The 19539-nt window shown below is 45.1% G+C and overlaps 1 protein-coding gene across 3 annotated transcripts in view; it reads left to right on the forward strand.

Annotated features, from left to right (window-relative positions):
• The window catches only part of armc8 (armadillo repeat containing 8), a 129325-nt gene that overhangs the window by 22085 nt on the left and 87701 nt on the right, over nt 1-19539 (forward strand). For all 3 annotated transcript variants that reach the window (XM_055637646.1, XM_055637647.1, XM_055637648.1), the window contains exons 2-6: nt 2209-2285; nt 4893-4964; nt 8115-8257; nt 14391-14488; nt 15495-15587. In XM_055637646.1, the coding sequence (XP_055493621.1) occupies nt 2209-2285; nt 4893-4964; nt 8115-8257; nt 14391-14488; nt 15495-15587 (483 nt within the window). The remainder of the gene's footprint in view (nt 1-2208; nt 2286-4892; nt 4965-8114; nt 8258-14390; nt 14489-15494; nt 15588-19539) is intronic.

A 19539-nucleotide genomic window follows, 5' to 3' on the forward strand; every position in this document is an offset into this window, starting at 1 on the left:
GGATATGAGCCTGTGCCTCTGGTACTGTCCCCTCGGTACTCCATCAGCCCTGCCATTGTGCTGCCCAGTGTGCCTCAGCTGAGAAAGCCTGAGCAATCGCTCAAGAGCAGGAGATCTTGTTGCCCTGTGGCTAAGGACTCCAGTTTTCCTGCATGTTAGTTGAATATATGCTTTTCAAAACTAAAGTAATTGATTTGGTGAGCTTATTTTGTGTGAATATCTGGAGTTGTATCTCACCACTTTCTGCATAATGTTATTCTTGAGCTCTGAAAAATGAGAAGATTATATACTTTCAATCCTATCAATGGTGCTTAGTAGCAACACTGACAATGCCAATTTTTCCTTGGTAAAAGATTGAAACTGCAGTCAACTTCTGTTGGAAATCATGCTGATGAAATAAATCCTTATTGATGATGCTTGCACAATTTTTATTTTGTTATTAGTCTTTTAGGTTGGAGCTAGCAGTATTTCATACTGTTTGCATTTCTCAGTGAAGTATCTATAAAAGACTTGCTTAATGTTATATGGTTATTGACAGGCACTAGTGGAGCTGCTGCCTCACAGCACCAGAGACCCGGGCTCGATCCTGATCTTGGGTCCTGTCTTATGTGGAGTTTGCATTTTGGTGTTTCCTGTGACAGCATGGGATTCCTCCGGGTGCTCCAGTTTCCTCCCACATCCTAAGGACGTGTGGGTTTGTTGCTTAATTGGCCTCTGTAAAATTGCCCCAAATGTGTTGTGAGTAGATGAGAAAGTGGCATAATGAAGATCAAGTGTGAACTGATGATCACGCTTTGGTTGGCATAGACTCAGTGGGCTGAATGGCCTTTTTCCATGTTCTATCGCTAAATAAATAATGCAGTTTGGTGCAATTGCCAAATTATGTCGATGAAATTGTTTTCTGTTGAATATTTGTGACGAGTGCGTTACATCATATCACAAATGCACTTTTAAAAAAAGTGCTGTAATATAATATTGTGTTATATTCAAATAAGTGTAAAGTATTTAATATTTGAAGTCTGAGACCATAGCGTTGTTGGCATTAAAACTCAAATTATAATCTAGTGGAGTGACCAATAAGCTATTAACTGTCATAATATTGGGATTTTGCATGTAGGTAATTGTATTTCCATTTGGTAAGTGCAGATAATGGGTACCATTATTGTTTAATACTCATATTTGCATGTATTTTAATCCTGTGTATTCCTTGGAAAAACGCTGATTTGAAGGTAGACTGCTTTTGATTGGTATTGTATAATCTGGGTGAATAAGTGTCACAGGAACAAATGTGTGGAGTGACCTCAGTGGCCAGCAACATGCTGGCCAAAGAAAGCAAACCCATCCAGCAGTTCCAATGACAGGCATGCTATAGAAAGGTGATAGGTCAATCATGTCTTGAGAGCTTGTTAAAGAAGTACTATTGGAGACACAAGAATCTGCACATGCTGGAATCGTGAACACAAGGCAAAGTGCTAGAAGAACCCAGAGAGGCAGGCAGCCTCTGTGAAGGGAATGAATGACCAGATGACATTTCGGGTTCTTCAACCATTCTTCAGAAGGGTTTTGTAAATTCATATTCTCAGCAACAAGTTTCATGAAGCAATCACCACAGGAGCAAAACATTCAAGCTGCAATCAGGTGTGTTATATCTGAGAAGTTTGTGCTGCATTTCCATAGCGGAAGGGAAAGCCTGTATTGTTGGTGAAGAGTACTCTGTACATGGCACAACATTCTTAGGATTTACACCGACGATAGACACAAGATGCTGGAGTAACTCAGCGGGACAGGCAGCATCTCTGGATAGAAGGAATGGATGATGTTTCGGGTGGAGAACCAGTCTGAAGAAGCGTCACCCAGATGCTGCCTGTCCCGCTGAGTTACTCCAGCATTTTGTGCCTATCTTTGGTATAAATCAGCATCTGCAGTTTCTTTCTACACATTTCTATAATTAAAGTTCCAGATTAAAGATTCCAATTTCTATTATATAATAAAACTTGACGGCGCAAGTAGTAGCTTAATTTATCAAACGATTCTTGCATTTGTCAGCTTTTGATTATGCTCTTTAACAGCATAGTTATTTTTAAAGAGACTGCTTGTGATTTGGTAGTAGATTAATACTGTCCGTGAGGTTACCGGGTACACCCTTTGTTAATGGCAGAAATCCTGATCATGAAAACACTATTGAACTAAACGTTTTGTTCTTTTTAGGAAGTTACAGCCAGCAGCCGTCATTATGTTGACCGGCTCTTTGATCCTGACCCACAGAAAGTGTTGCAAGGTGTGATGTAAGTATTGCCCCATTGACCCTATTTTCTGGGTCCTTGTGTATAATTTACAAAATTTGCAAACAAGATTTAATGATTTTCGTGAAAACTAATGTTACATACAGTACGCAATTGACTTTTGCTTGTTCAAGATTACGATCAATCTTTTTATTTTCAGGGAATGTAGGACTACAGTATAAACTGTGGAAATTAAGAGCAATTTAATATATTTAAAACTAGATGTATACAAATGGGCACAGAACATTGAAATTTTAATTGAAAACAATTTGTGTGATATTTTATTCCTAACACACATGCATGTGAGTGATTGAAAAGTGAATCAAAATTACATTTTCTTGATAGATTGATAATTATAAGAAAAAGAGATACCCAAGTTAGTTTTACAAATTGTAAATGTGACCTTGCTTCAAATACAGTTTGTGCAGTTTTGGACTGAAAAAAATATTTTCTTGGGTCATCTGGGTTGAACAAGTTAGGGCTTTATTCTTTGGAGCGCAGAAGGTTAAGAGGGGACTTGATAGAGGTTTTTAAAATGATGAGAGGGATAGACAGAGTTGACATGGAAAAGCTTTTCCCACTGAGAGTAGGGAAGATTCAAACAAGGGGACACGACTTGAGAATTAAGGGACTGAAGTTTAGGGGTAACATGAGGAGGAACTTCTTTACTCAGAGAGTGGTAGCTGTGTGGAATGAGCTTCCAGTGAAGGTGGTGGAGGCAGGTTTGTTTTTATAATTAAAAAATAAATTGGATAGTTATATGGATGGGAAGGGAATGGTATATGAGCGCAGGTATATGGGACTAGGGGAGATTATGTGTTCGGCACGGACTAGAAGGGTCGAGATGGCCTGTTTCCGTGCTGTAATTGTTATATGGTTATCTGACCGGGTTAAAAATAAATAAGTTTCTTGAAACGTAAATGTTCTTGAAACATAAAATGAGTTGGTATTTTAAAATGCTAATTCAACAAGGAAATACGGTCATAAGTTATAGGAGTAGAATTAGGCCATTTAGCCCATTAAGTCTACTCTGCCATTCGATCATGGTTGATCTATCTCTCCCTCCTAACTCCATTCTCCTGCTTTCTCCCCATAATCAGAATCAGAATACCGTTTATTGTCATTTGAACCTAAGTTCAAACAAAATTAAGTTTTCTGCAGTCATACTAACAAGAAGGAAAAAAAAAACCTCTGACACCTGTACTAATCAAAAACCTATCTATCTCAGTCTTAAAAATATCCACTGACTTGGCCTCTGCAGCCTTCTGTGGCAAAGAATTCCACAGATTCACCACCCTCTGATTAAATAATTTTCTCCTCATCTCCTTCCTAAAAGAACGTATTTTAATTCTGAAGCTATGACCTCCAGTCCTAGACTGTCCCACTAGTGGAAACGTCCTCTCCATATCCACTCTATCCAAACCTTTCACTATTCTGTATGTTGCAATGAGGTCCCCCTCATTCTTCTAAACTCCAGCGAATACAGGCCCAGTGCGGACAAACGTTCATCATTGGATAACCTACTCATTCCTGGTTATTTCTTAATCTTTTAAAGCAAAAACTGGCTCCGAATTATTGTAAAAAAAGGCTTTCTGTAACCTGATGTTACCTCAAAATGGTTTTGCTCTTGACCTTGGGTGCTGTTTGTGTGGAATTTGCTCTTCTCCCTATAACTGTGTGGTTTTCTTCCGGGTGCTCTGGTTTCCGTCAACATCTCAAAGATATGCGGTTTTGCAGGTTAATTAGCAGGGCAACCTAGGCAGCTCTGTTTCCAGCCGGGCAACCTAGGCAGCTTTTTAGGTTGCCAAATGACAGTTTTGGTGGTCATTTAAGATGGCTTGCATGACACGTGCGATAATGTGCTTGGACGAAGTGGTAGTTACCAGTCGGAATTATGCTCAATGCAGCATTCACATATTTTTTCTGCTTCAAATAAAGTCACAAACCAAACATATTCACCACTCAAGACATATATATATATATATATATACCACAATGACATGCAGCAAACTTATAATACAGTATCTCAACTCGGTAAGTAAGACCAAGCGCATGCTTGGCGATCGCTTTGCACAACACCTCCACTCAGTTAGCAATAACCAACTTGATCTCCCGGTGGCTCCGCACTTCAACTCCCCCTCCCATTACGAATCCGACCTTTCTGTTCTGGGCCTCCTCCATGGCCAGAGTGAGGCCCACCATAAATTGGAGGAGCAGCACCTCATATTTTGCTTGGGCAGTTTGCACCCTAGCGGTATCAAACATTGCCCCTAGAGGCAAAATAGCACGGCTTTTAGGTTGCCCGGCGGGACTTTAGGTCGCCATTCGCACCCGGGAACCGTTAATTTTGAGCCGTATAGGAAATGGATGAGAAACTGCGATAAGGTGGAACTAGTGTGAACGGTGATTGGATTGGACTTGGTGGGCCAAAAGGCCTGTTTTCATGCCGTAGTTGTGTGCCTGGAATTTTTAAAATTGTTTGAAAATATTCCTAATCCTATTAAAGCTAAGTACCCAAGTACATATTCAAAGTTATTTCAAATCATGTGTTATAAAACCATTTGCTTTGAGTAACCACTTTGCATATTGTTTAATATTTTGTTTGTACAGTGATATGAAGAATGCCGTAATTGGAAACAACAAACAAAAAGCTAATCTGATTGTCCTGGGAGCAGTACCAAGGTATTGTAATGGTCCTAATATTCTTTCTACTTTCTATTTCTATTCATGGCATTGGGGGTAGGGTGCTGTAATGGATAGAGAAGTGGTTGGCAGACAGGAAACAAAGGGTAGTTCCAGAATGGCAGGCAGTGACTAATGGGGTACCGCAAGGCTCGATGGTGGGACCGCAGCTATTTATAATATATATTCATGATTTAGATGAAGGGATTAAAAATAACATTAGCAAATTTGCAGATGACACAAAGCTGGGCAGCAGTGTGAACTGTGAGGAGGATGTTATGAGGATGCAGGGTGACTTGGACAGGTTGAGTGAGTGGGCAAATGCATGGCAGATGCAGTTTAATGTGGATAAATGTGTTATCCACTTTGGTAACAAAAACAGGAAGGCAGATTATTATCTAAATGGTGTCAAGTTGGGAAAAGGGGAAGTACAAAAGGATCTGGGAGTCTTTGTTAGTCAGGCAATGAAAGTTAGCATGCAGGTACAGCAGGCAGTGAAGAAAGCAAATGGCAAGAGGAGATGAGTATAGGAGCAAAGAGGACCTCCTGCAGTTGTACAGGGCTCCAGTGAGACCACACCTAGAGTATTGTGTGCAGTTTTGGTCTCCAAACTTGAGGAAGGATATTCTTGCTATTGAGGGAGTGCAGCGTAGGTTCACGAGGTTAATTCCAGGGATGGCGGAACTGTCATATGCTGAGAGAATGGAGTGGCTGGGCTTGTATACTCTGGAATTTAGAAGGATGAGAGGCGATCTTATTGCACATATAAAATTATTAAGGGTTTGGACACGCGAGAGACAGGAAACATGTTCCCAATGTTGGGGTAGTCCAGAAACAGGGGCCACAGTTTAAGAATAAGGGGTAAGCCATTTAGAACGGAGACGAGGAAAAACTTTATAACACAGGGAGTTGTGAATCTCTGAGAGTGTGTGGAATTCTCTGCCTCAGAGGGTGGTGGAGGCTGGTTCTCTGGATGCTTTCAAGAGAGAGTTAGATAGAGCTCTTAGGGATAGCGGAGTTAAGGGATATGGGGAGAAGGCAGGAATGGATACTTGTGGGTGATCAGCCATGATCACATTGAATGGCGGTGCTGGCTTGCAGGTCCGAATAGCCTACTCCTGCACCTATTGTCTATATATGATTAGGATTAGAGCAAAAATATACTCAAGTTTGTTGATGATGCAAAGCTGAATTTATAGGAGGATGGGATCGTAACAAGCTAAATGAATGAGTAACCAGATGCAGGTGGTACAGAAAGCAGACAAATGTCAGATTATTCACTTTGACATTTACAATTTAGAAAGGAGAGTAATTATTAAATGTTGGGAGATTGATGATGCTATTTGGAGGGACAAGAATGAGCATTCCTGTGTACAAATCTTTCTTAAATTACTATGCAGGCACAACAAGCAATTAGGAGCGCAACTGATTATTGGTCTTTTATTGCTAAGTGGGTTTAAGTGTTAATGCAATTTTATTGGGATCTGGAGAAATTATGCAGAGTACTGCTTACACATCTGATTTCAACTAAGGATGAAAACCCTTCCGATAGAGAGAAAGAGAGAGAGAGAGCGATGAAAATTCACCATATTGAATTATAAAATGAGTGGTTTATCTTTTGAGGTGAGATTAAGCAGTGCGATTATATCCTCTGGAATTTAGATGAATGAAGGCTCTATGAAATGTACAAATGTCCGAGGTCTTAACTATTGTTAAATAGGGGTTGAGATGAGAAGAAATGTCTTCATCCCAAATATTTATGATTTGGTAGCAAATCATTTGATATTTTAAAAAAATGATACAAAGCAAAGTGCAATATAAATAGGCAACATTTCCAGTTAGAACCCTTCATTTAGAAGGATGCAAACCTGAAAAGCTGAAGTCCATCCATGTCTTCCAGAGCTGCTGCCTGACCTGAATTGGAATAATTCATTGTCACATATGACAAGTCACAGTGAAATTCTTTGCTTGCACCCCCAGGTCCCTCTTTGTTTTTCCTCCCCTCCCCCCCCCTCCCTCACGCCCCCCCCCCCCCTCCCCCACGCCGGGTCCTGCATTTTTCTTCCCCCTCCCTTCATGGCGGTCCCCCCACACCGGGTTCTCCTTCGTTCCTTTCCTCGGCCACGACGTCCTTACTTCACGTGTCCGTCTCGTCTCTGTCTGTCGACGTCATCATCGACCGCCGCACTGACCTCCACTATTGCTGCCGGTTCCACTCCAGGCCCCCGCCGCGCAGACGCAGACCCCAATGGCCACGGGCTTCATCAATCCACGAGGCTCCAAGTTACTCCAGTGCTTTGTCCTTTTTTGTAAACCAGCATCTGCAGCCTCTTGTGTCACAATCTTTTGATATTCTTCATTCAAGGAGACTGGAGATTTAATTGATAAGAATATTCACGAAAGTGATGCAGAGGTTTTTTAGATATTAAATGATTTAAGGCATCTGGGGTTAGTATAAAAAAGAGATACTAAAAGAAAAGATTAGCCATGATCTTATTGATAGCAGACCAAAACAGTAATTCACGCTTCTTGTAACCATAGCAAAAAAAAAAAAAAATGTGTGCATATTCATATTTGTATGTATGGCTTGAGATTTAATGATCTCTGCCAGCAACCGCCCTTGGACTTGTTACCATACTGAAATCTCCAAACTGGGGGATGACAGCAACTTTCATCACATCACGACACGATGACTAGGGTTTTAATTATCCATCAACATATGGACCTGTTTCCGCCAGTCATAACCAATGGCCTGCACTCACTGCTGGAGTACGGTCCTGAACCCAATATCCCAAGCTCTGAGCTGCTGTAATGCTCAAACAAATCCAGCCTCCCCAACACCGGTGTTCTCCACATCAGGCTGTGGGTAATTCATTGCTGTGAAAACTCGAGAAGAGAACAGGGATTTGCATCATATAACTGACGTGCCTGACTGCAGCTGTGTGGAGGGCAGGGGGTTTGCAGCAGGTGCCTGGCACAGCATCGCTCTTTGTATTTAACACTAAAAAGTCTCCTTTAAATGCTGATTCTTTGGGCACACTTGTCCTCGTGAATGCATGATGAGAACTAAAAGAGGTACCAGCACACAACTCTGCTTGACTGCAACACTTTGTTCAAATGCTTATCTATTAATTGATTTTTTTTTTACAGATTGCTTTACTTACTACAGCAAGAGGCTTCAACTGTTGAACTTAAAACTGAATGTGCAGTAGTATTGGGGAGTCTTGCAATGGGGACAGAAAATAATGTCAAGTCCCTGTTGGACTGTCATATAATTCCGGCATTATTACAAGGTACAGTTACTTTGGAATTGCATGTTATGTTTGAATGCGCTTCATAAGAGTTTGCTATAAGGCTGCACAAATAATCTGAAGAATGAGGCATTAATATTGGAGGAATCTCAAAAGATAAATACAAAAAGCTGGAGTTACTCAGCAGGACAGGCAGCATCTCTGGATGGAAGGTGTGGGTCGAGCCCTTCAACCTGAAACGTCATCTATTCCTTCTATCCAGAGATGCTGCCTGTGAGATTGTCTAATAACTCAGAATCCATACATGAGTATGTTATTTATTAAGAAAGCACACAGAGCTCATATACATAGGTGTTGTAAGCTCAAGCTCAACGACGAATCTAACTAGAGGCTGGATTAGCAGGCTAGATAATATTTGAGACACTCAACCAGATACCTGTTTGAGTGTACACAAAAATGCTGGAGAAACCCAGCGGGTGCAGCAACATCTATGGAGCGAAGGAGATAGGCAACGTTTCGGGTCGAAACCCTTCTTCAGACCCTTAGCTGTTTGAGTGTGCAGTGGTATGCAGTAAACCATGACATGGAGCAGGTCCAGCAGTACTGACTGATCTACATCCTCCTTCTTAAGTATAATAAATCATGCAACTAAATAAGCATACAACTAAAACTTACAATGTATAGTAGGAAGATACAGTGCTTTATAAATCGCGACGGCTAAGCCGTGAAGGATATGAATAAGGAGAAATACAATGTGGCCTAGGTAATGGAAACCCGTAATCAGTATTTAATACAGTCTTTGTATTTAGGGTTAGGCTGACAAACCCGTTGTATGCACGTACGGTACAGGTCCTCTGCTGGAGGGGCCGGTGACATCATATCAGGCGGTGGTTCAACAGTCTTTGTGGGTGACATCACCGGAGGTCTAACAGGTGATTTCGCCAATAGTGCTAGTGGCTCTTTGGCCATTGGGGAGCCATTACGGTTTGAACCCACAGTCTCTCCATTAGTCTTTGGCATGATGTAGCCATTCGAGAACTGCTGAGATGGTCTTGGTTCGCTCACTGGCAGAATATGTTTTCTATTGAACCTGACAATTCCTCCTTCGGAGCGGACTAAATAGGGACGTGGCTCCAAGCAGGTTTCTGCCACTACGCCTATGCGGTCATGTTCATTCTGTGTTTGTAGGCGGACCGTTTGACCGGGAGACAAAGGCGAGAGGGGACAGCTGGTTTGGTCTTAATACGTTTTTTGAACTTGCCATTTGTGTTGTAGTTGGGCCTGGACTGCGTGTGGATCACGAACCTTGTAGGTCACGAGGTTGTAGCAGTTGCTTAGCTACTGGAAGGGTAGTGCAGGTTTGTCTGGACATCAAGCGCTGTGCAGGTGAACCTAACACTCTGTCCCGTAAAACGTTGCATGTTTAGAAGGTCCTGGAAGACATCAGGGGGAAATCCTTTAAAACCGAGATGAGAAGAACTTTTTTTCACACAGAGAGTGGTGAATCTCTGGAACTCTCTGCCGCAGAGGGTAGTCGAGGCTAGTTAATATGCGATATTTTAGTGGGAGGTAGATAGGGTATTTTTGGTTAAGGGGATCAGAGGGTATGGAGAGAAGAAAGGTATTGTATACTTAGTATTATGATCAGCAATGAACATAGTGAAAGGCGGTGCAGGCTCGAAGGGCCGAATGGCCTACTCATGCACCTAATTTCTATGTTTCTATCAGACCCCGCTCTTTTAGATTTTCCATCACCAGTTTTGCACTGTGAACGGCTCTTTCCACTAACCCGTTTGACTGCAGAATTCCGGGCTGCTGGTGACATGTTTGAAATACCAGCGTTGGATAAAGCCTTTGAAACTTTGACTTGTAAATTGTCCTGCATTGTCCGACATGAGGGAGAGAGGGGCCCCGTGAACTGAGAAGTGTTTTGCAAGTTTCTGAATAATTGCCGGCAATGAGGCAGTGCGGAGCAAATCAAGAGTAGGAGTCCACTAGAACCAGGTACTGGTTGCCATTCCAATCGAAAATGTCAGTCGCTAGTGTTGTTCACGGTAGATCAGGAACCGGGTGATGCAGGAGCGGTTCCTTCTGCTGGTGCGGTGCTACATTGTTATATACTGCACACGACTGCGTCCTCTGGCGCACATAGTCCGACATGGCAGATCAGAAGAACATGCTCTTGGCCGACATACTCATGTATGGATTCTGAGTTATTAGACAATCCCACTTCTGACGCCATGTAAGATTGCCTAATAACTCAGAATCCATACATGAATATAAGTTGTTTCTTAAGAAAACACACAAAGCTCAAATACTTGCTCAAGCTCAACAACGAACCTAACTAGCGGCTGATCCAGCAGGCTAGATAATATATGAGACACTCCACCAGATAGCTGTTTGAGTGTACAGTGGTATGCAGTAAAACATGACATGGATCAGATCAACTAGTACTGACCAGTCCCACTGAGTAACTCCAGCAATTTGTGTCTATCTTCAGTGTAAACCAGCATCTGCAGTTCTTTCCTACACAGAGGAATCTCCAACATGATCTTTAGTCTGCAGTGCTATTATTAGTGTCATTACTTCAGCATTCTTCACTAAGGAAGACATAAATAATTTGCCGGAAATAGCAGGGGACCGCGGGTCAAAGGAGTTGGAGGAATTGAGTGAAATCCAGGTTAGCCGGGAAGTGGTGTTGGGTAAATTGAATGGATTAAAGGCCGATAAATCCCCAGGGCCAGATAGGCTACATCCCAGAGTACTTAAGGAAGTAGCTCCAGAAATAGTGGATGCATTAGTAATAATCTTTCAAAACTCTTTAGATTCTGGAGTAGTTCCTGAAGATTGGCGGGTAGCAAATGTAACCCCACTTTTTAAGAAGGGAGGGAGAGAGAAAATGGGGAATTACAGACCAGTTAGTCTAACATCGGTAGTGGGGAAACTGCTAGAGTCAGTTATTAAAGATGGGATAGCAGCACATTTGGAAAGTGGTGAAATCATTGGACAAAGTCAGCATGGATTTACGAAAGGTAAATCATGTCTGACGAATCTTATAGAATTTTTCGAGGATGTAACTAGTAGCGTGGATAGGGGAGAACCAGTGGATGTGGTGTATCTGGACTTCCAGAAGGCTTTCGACAAGGTCCCACATAAGAAATTAGTATACAAACTTAAAGCACAAGGCATTGGGGGTTCAGTATTGATGTGGATAGAGAACTGGCTGGCAAACAGGAAGCAAAGAGTAGGAGTAAACGGGTCCTTTTCACAATGGCAGGCAGTGACTAGTGGGGTACCCCAAGGCTCAGTACTGGGACCCCAGCTATTTACAATATATATTAATGATCTGGATGAGGGAATTGAAGGCAATATCTCCAAGTTTGCGGATGACACTAAGCTGGGGGGCAGTGTTAGCTGTGAGGAGGATGCTAGGAGACTGCAGGGTGACTTGGATAGGCTGGGTGAGTGGGCAAATGTTTGGCAGATGCAGTATAATGTGGATAAATGTGAGGTTATCCATTTTGGTGCAAAAAACAGGAAAGCAGACTATTATCTAAATGGTGGCCGATTGGGAAAGGGGGAGATGCAGCGAGACCTGGGTGTCATGGTACACCAGTCATTGAAGGTAGGCATGCAGGTGCAGCAGGCAGTAAAGAAAGCGAATGGTATGTTAGCTTTCATTGCAAAAGGATTTGAGTATAGGAGCAGAGAGATTCTACTGCAGTTGTACAGGGTCTTGGTGAGACCACACCTGGAGTATTGCGTACAGTTTTGGTCTCCTAATCTGAGGAAGGACATTATTGCCATAGAGGGAGTGCAGAGACGGTTCACCAGACTGATTCCTGGGATGTCAGGACTGTCTTATGAAGAAAGACTGGATAGACTTGGTTTATACTCTCTAGAATTTAGAAGATTGAGAGGGGATCTTATAGAAACTTACAAAATTCTTAAGGGTTAAAGAGGGAACTGCAGATGCTGGAGAATCGAAGGTTACACAGAAAAGCTGGAGAAACTCAGCGGGTGCAGCAGCATCTATGGAGCGAAGGAAATAGGCAACGTTTCGGGCCGAAACCCTTCTTCAGACTGATCAGGGGTGGGGGTGGGTGGGGACAAGAAAGGGAAAAGGAGGAGTAGCCTGAAGGCTGGAGGGTGGGAGGAGACAGCAGGGGAGCTGAGGAAGGGGAGGAGACAGCAAGGACTAACAGAATTGGGAGAAGTCGATGTTCATGCCCCCGGGGTGCAGACTCCCCAAACGGAATATGAGGTGCTGTTCCTCCAATTTCCGGTGCTGCTCGCTGTGGCCATGGAGGAGACCCAGGACAGAGAGGTCGGAGACGGAGTGGGAGGGGGAGTTGAAGTGCTGAGCCACCGGGAGGTCAGCTAGGTTATTGCGGACCGAGCGGAGGTGTTCGGCGAAACGATCGCCCAACCTCCGCTTGGTCTCACCGATATAGATCTGCTGGCATCTAGAGCAGCGGACGCAATAGATGAGGTTGGAAGAGATGCAGGTAAACCTCTGTCGCACCTGGAACGATTGCTTGGGTCCCTGAAAGGAGTTGAGGGGGGAGGTAAAGGGACAAGTGTTGCATCTGCTGCGGCCGCAAGGGAAAGTGCCCGGGGAGGGGGTGGACCGAGAGGGAAGGGAAGAATTGACAAGGGAGTTATGGAGGGAGCGGTCTTTGCGGAAGGCAGATATGGGGGGAGATGGGAAGATGTGGCCAGTAGTGGGGTCACGTTGGAGGTGGCGAAACTGACGGAGGATTATTTTTTGTATGTGATGGCTGGTGGGGTGAAAGGTGAGGACTAGGGGGACTCGGCCCTTGTTGCGAGTGCGGGGATGGGGAGAGAGAGCAGTGTTGCGGGGTATGGAAGAGACCCTGGTGCGAGCCTCATTTATGGTGGAGGCATCTGCTGCGGCCGCAAGGGAAAGTGCCCGGGGAGGGGGTGGACCGAGAGGGAAGGGAAGAATTGACAAGGGAGTTATGGAGGGAGCGGTCTTTGCGGAAGGCAGATATGGGGGGAGATGGGAAGATGTGGCCAGTAGTGGGGTCACGTTGGAGGTGGACCTCCCGGTGGCTCAGCACTTCAACTCCCCCTCCCACTCCGTCTCCGACCTCTCTGTCCTGGGTCTCCTCCATGGCCACAGCGAGCAGCACCGGAAATTGGAGGAACAGCACCTCATATTCCGTTTGGGGAGTCTGCACCCCGGGGGCATGAACATCGACTTCTCCCAATTCTGTTAGTCCTTGCTGTCTCCTCCCCTTCCTCAGCTCCCCTGCTGTCTCCTCCCACCCTCCAGCCTTCCGGCTACTCCTCCTTTTCCCTTTCTTGTCCCCACCCACCCCCACCCCTGATCAGTCTGAAGAAGGGTTTCGGCCCGAAACGTTGCCTATTTCCTTCGCTCCATAGATGCTGCTGCACCCGCTGAGTTTCTCCAGCTTTTCTGTGTAACCCAAAATTCTTAAGGGGTTGGACAGGCTAGATGGAGGAAGAATTGTTCCCGATGTTAGGGAAGTCCAGGACAAGGGGTCACAGCTTAAGGATAAAGGGGAAATCCTTTAAAACCGAGATGAGAAGAACTTTTTTCACGCAGAGAGTGGTGAATCTCTGGAACTCTCTGCCGCAGAGGGTAGTCGAGGCCAGTTCATTGGCTATATTTAAGAGGGAGTTAGATGTGGCCCTTGTGGCTAAGGGGATCAGGGGGTATGGAGAGAAGGCAGGTATGGGATACTGAGTTGGATGATCAGCCATGATCATATTGAATGGCGGTGCAGGCTCGAAGGGCCGAATGGCCTACTCCTGCACCTAATTTCTATGTTTCTATGGTTCTATGTTTCTTGGCTGTATTAGCGATGCAGGTAGGAAAGGTCACTTGATTTTGATTATTGTCTGGGACCTGTAAGGGATTAAGTTACAAAATGTGATGAAAGTATTTTTCTCCCAAATCAAGCAGACTGCTAATACTACCAAGTGAAAATCATATTGAGTGGTCATTTAACAGTTATTGAGATATATATACACATGATGTGTGACTGAACTGTGGAAAATATTGAATATCAAATGTTTTTCTGACTGCTGAAGCAGTTATTTTATCTTTAAGGGACTTTGAATAAATAGTTTATAATATATTACCAATTTGTGATGTAATTAGAAATTCATTTTCCCTTCTAAATAGGTCTCCTCCTTCCAGATCTTAAATTTATAGAGGCTTGTCTTCGATGCCTCCGTACAATATTGACAAGCCCTGTGACGCCAGTAGAGGTACTTTATACAGTAAGTACAGTATCTCAGACACTGGAATTAAAAACAAATTGTTGGAAATACTCAGCAGGCCATGCAACATTTGTGGATAGAGAAAAACAGAGTTTATGCATCAAATCAGTGACTTGCTCAGAACTGGACTTGCTGAGTGTTTCCAGCAGTAAATTTTTATTTTGATTTCCAGCATCTGTAGTTTTTAACTTTTTAGTCTCAGATATATTTAAATCATTTATTTCTGTCTTTTTGGGGTCTTGGTTTAAAAAAATTCTGCTAGTGAGAATATTGGAGCATTAAGATATGAAGTGGCTGCAGTTTTACTTTTTCTTTTTGTGTTTTGTGTTTGGTTAGATTCTGCAGGGCAGTGTCACAAGAAGTAAGAGTATCACAAGTCTCCGTAGGGGTTCCCTTGGGTTGCTCTCGGGTAACTTGTCAAAAGCAACATTGTTGATGGCGTTGTGGCAAAATCCTTGCTTTTGGGCCCGTCCCACTTAGGCGACTGCCAGGGACTAGTTTTAATGGAATTCACCTACAATACCTGGCGACAACCTATGATTACCTACGACAGCAAAAATTGTCGCCGAAAAATGTTCAACATGTTGAACGTTTTGTGGCAGTCGCCTGTAGATGCCCAAACAATTGCACGTGGGACAGCCCTTTACTCTTTAACTAAGAATGCCTGCTCTAAGATGGAAGGCAGGTGAAATCACTGACAAAATAATAGCGTGGATAAGTTCCCAGCGCAAGAATTTTGTTTGGTGATAATGAGTGGATGCAAATCACGTTCAACGTATGATTAGGTTTATCCTGGAGGAGGAGGATGGTGGGTTGCAGGGAACGGTTACACACTAAAGGATTCCCATGAATTGTTGGAGTAAAGGGTTTGATGGTTAAGAATGATCAAATAATGGTTTAAATCAGTAAATCATAGATGACAGTTAGTGTTGGGAATGTTGTACCTATGGGGAGGAACAGATGAGACAAGGATAGATTTTAACCTTTGTTTTTATGTTGCTTCTAGGATTCAACAGTGGTTCCTCATCTTATGTCCTTACTTAGTAGATCGCGATATATACAGGAGTACATCTGTCAGATTTTTTCCCATTGTTGCAAGGTAGGAGACATTAAAAATATTAAAATTAGTTTGTAAAGACATGTAAACACTTCGCGTATGTTAATACATGTTAATTCTGAGCTTTTAAGTGTAGTATCAAGGGACGTGTGTTGGAATTAATGTACTAAGCAACACATAATGAAACATTACAATATTTCAAGTCAAGAGTGTTTTATTGTAATATGACCCAGATAGGACAATGAAATTCTTACTTGCTGCAGCACAACAGAATATATAAACATAGTACATAACGGGAGAAGAAAAAAACGTTCAGTGTATATATATACATATGCACACATACTCAATAAATAAACAAATATAGTGCAATAATAATAATAGTCTGTTGTAGTTCAGAGCTTATTTGTTATCATGTTTAATAGCCTGAGGGCTGTAGGGAAGAAGCTGTTCTTGAACCTGGACATTACAGTTCTCTGGCTCCTGCACCTTCTTACCGATGTCAATAGTGAAATCAGTGTGTGGCCAGGATGGTGTGGGGCTTTGATGATGTTGGCTGTATTTTTGAGGTAGCGACTTCGATAGATCCCTTCGATGGTGGGGAGGTCAAAGCCGGTGATGGACTGGGCAGTGGTCACAACGTTGCGGTCTCTTGTTCCTGGACGTTCAAGTGCCGAACCAGGTCACAATGCAGCCAGTCAGCATGCTCTCTACTGTGCACCTGTAGAAGTTCAAGAGAATCCTCGTTGACATACCAACTTCTGTAATCTTCTCAGGAAGTAGAGGCGCTCATGTGTCTTCTTTATAGTTGCATCAGTGTGCTGGGTCCAGGAAAGATTTCCGGAAATATGCACGCCCAAAAATTTGAAGTTATTGACATAGAAACATAGAAAATGAGTGCAGGAGTAGGCCATTCGGCCCTTCGAGCCTGCATCGCCATTCAATATGATCATGGCTGATCATCCAACTCAGTATCCCATACCTGCTTTCTCTCCATACCTCCTGATCCCTTTAGCCTCAAGGGCCACATCTAACTCCCTCTTAAATATAGCCAATGAACTGGCCTCAACTACCTTATGTGGCAGAGAATTCCACAGATTCACCACTCTCTGTGTAAAAAATGATTTTCTCATCTCGGTCCTAAAAGACTTCCCTCTTATCCTTAAACTGTGACCCTTTGTTCTGGACTTCCCCAACATCGGGAACAATCTTCCTGCATCTAGCCTGTCCAACCCCTTAAGAATTTTGTAAGTTTCTATAAGATCGCCCCTCAATCTTCTAAATTCTAGCGAGTACAAGCCGAGTCTATCCAGTCTTTCTTCATATGAAAGTCCTGCCAACCCAGGAATCAGTCTGGTGAACCTTCTCTGTACTCCCTCTATGGCAAGAATGTCTTTCCTCAGATTAGGAGACCAAAACTGTACCCAATACTCCAGGTGTGGTCTCACCAAGACCCTGTACAACTGCAGTAGAACCTCCCTGCTCCTACACTCAAATCCTCTTGCTATGAAAGCCAACATACCATTCGCTTTCTTTACTGCCTGCTGCACCTGCATGCCTACCTCCAATGACTGGTGTACCATGACACCCAGGTCTCGCTGCATCTCCCCCTTTCCCAATCAGCCACCATTTAGAGCCTGGACTCTCCACTGGGCCTGAAGCCCTCACGCTGCTAACTCCCACTCTCCTGGGTTTGACTCCACTGGGCCCTAGTGCCAGTCGACCCAGCCTGGTCTACCTCAGTGGCAGTTCGACTGAGTCTCCTCCCCCCACCCCCTCTAACTGTAAGTCTCCTCCCCCCACCCCCTCTAACTGTGTGGCCCCTGCTCTTCCCCACCCACACCACAGCCCTCTCACCCCCCCCCCCCCCCTGACCACCCACCACCCCCCCACCCCACATCGCCTCGTCCCCCCCCGCCTTCCTCCGGCCCCACCCCCCTGCCCTGTCGAGTGTTCACCATCCCCCCCGACCTCCCCCTCTCCAACACCGAACGGTCCGTCCTCAACAGAGGTCTTACCTTTGTCCCCCTCCGTCCCCACCTCAATGAATTCCGCGCCCACCACGACTTGGAGCGCTTCTACCGTCGCCTCCGCCTCACAGCTTTCTTCCATGGGAAGGAGTCCTCGCCCCCCCACTGATGACCCCTTTTCCCGTCTCCAACGCACCCCCTCCTCGTGGAACCCCCCTCGTGGCCAATTTCCGGCTTTAGAACTTTTTATCAATAACTGCCGTCGCGACATCAACCGCCTCAACTTCTCCACTCCCCTGTCTCACTCCAATCTCTCACCACATGAACGTTCTGCCATCGACTCACTCCGCAACAACCCAGATTTGGTTATCAAACCCGCTGACAAGGGAGGTGCCGTGGTAGTCTGGCGCGCCGATCTCTACAAAGCTGAGGCCACGCGCCAACTATCGGGCACCTCCTCCTACTTACCCCTGGACCATGACCCCACTGACGAGCACCAGGCCACCATCTCCAGCACCATCACCAACTTCATCCACTCCAATGCCCTACCCGACCGAGCCTCCAACCTCATCGTTCCCCAGCCCCGCACAGCCCGATTTTACCTTCTCCCTAAAATCCACAAACCTGATTGTCCCGGAAGACCCATTGTCTCTGCCTGTTCGTGCCCCACCGAACTCATTTCCAAATACCTTGACTCCATCCTATCACCCTTGGTTAAATCCCTCCCTACCTATGTTCAAGACACCTCAGACACTCTCCGTCGTCTCCGCGCATTCAATCCTCTAGGCCCTCACCCCCTCATCTTCACCATGGACGTCCAATCACTATACACCTCCATCCCCCACCACGATGGTCTCACAGCCCTCCGGTTCTTCCTCGACCAGAGAAGCAACCCATACCCAGCCACTGACACTCTCCTCCGCCTAGCGGAGCTGGTCCTTACCCTCAATAACTTCACGTTCGACTCCTCCCACTTCCTCCAAATACAAGGCGTAGCTATGGGCACACGCATGGGCCCCAGCTATGCCTGCCTATTTGTAGGTTACGTCGAGCAATCCTTGTTCAATACATACCAGGGCCCCATCCCCGACCTCTACCTCCGCTACATCGACGACTGCTTTGGTGCCACCTCCTGCACCCGCACACAACTGACTGACTTCATCCACTTCACCACTAACTTCCATCCGGCACTCAAATACACCTGGACCATTTCCGACACTTCTCTACCATTCCTTGACCTCACTATCTCCATTGCAGGTGATAGACTTCTAACCGACATACACTATAAACCCACTGACTCCCATGGCTATCTGGACTACACTTCTTCCCACCCTGCTTCCTGTAAGGACTCCATCCCCTACTCCCAATTCCTCCGTCTACGCCGCATCTGCTCCACGGATGAGGCGTTCCACACCAGGACATCTGAAATGTCCTCACTATTCAGGGAACGGGGGTTCCCCTCCTCCACCATAAATGAGGCTCGCACCAGGGTCTCCTCCATACCCCGCAACACTGCTCTCTCTCCCCATCCCCGCACTCGCAACAAGGGCCGAGTCCCCCTAGTCCTCACCTTTCACCCCACCAGCCGTCACATACAAAAAGTAATCCTCCGTCAGTTTCGCCACCTCCAACGTGACCCCACTACTCGCCACATCTTCCCATCTCCCCCCATATCTGCCTTCCGCAAAGACCGCTCCCTCCATAACTCCCTTGTCAATTCTTCCCTTCCCTCTCGGTCCACCCCCTCCCCGGGCACTTTCCCTTGCAACCGCAAGAGATGCAACACTTGTCCCTTTACCTCCCCCCTCGACTCTGTTCAAGGACCCAAGCAATCGTTCCAGGTGCGACAGAGGTTTACCTGCATCTCTTCCAACCTCATCTATTGCGTCCGCTGCTCTAGATGTCAGCAGATCTATATTGGTGAGACCAAGCGGAGGTTGGGCGATCGTTTCGCCGAACACCTCCGCTCGGTCCGCAATAACCAAGCTGACCTCCCGGTGGCTCAGCACTTCAACTCCCCCTCCCAC

The sequence above is a fragment of the Leucoraja erinacea genome, chromosome 7 (assembly GCF_028641065.1).
Source record: "Leucoraja erinacea ecotype New England chromosome 7, Leri_hhj_1, whole genome shotgun sequence".
Classification (NCBI taxonomy): Eukaryota; Metazoa; Chordata; class Chondrichthyes; order Rajiformes; family Rajidae; genus Leucoraja; species Leucoraja erinaceus.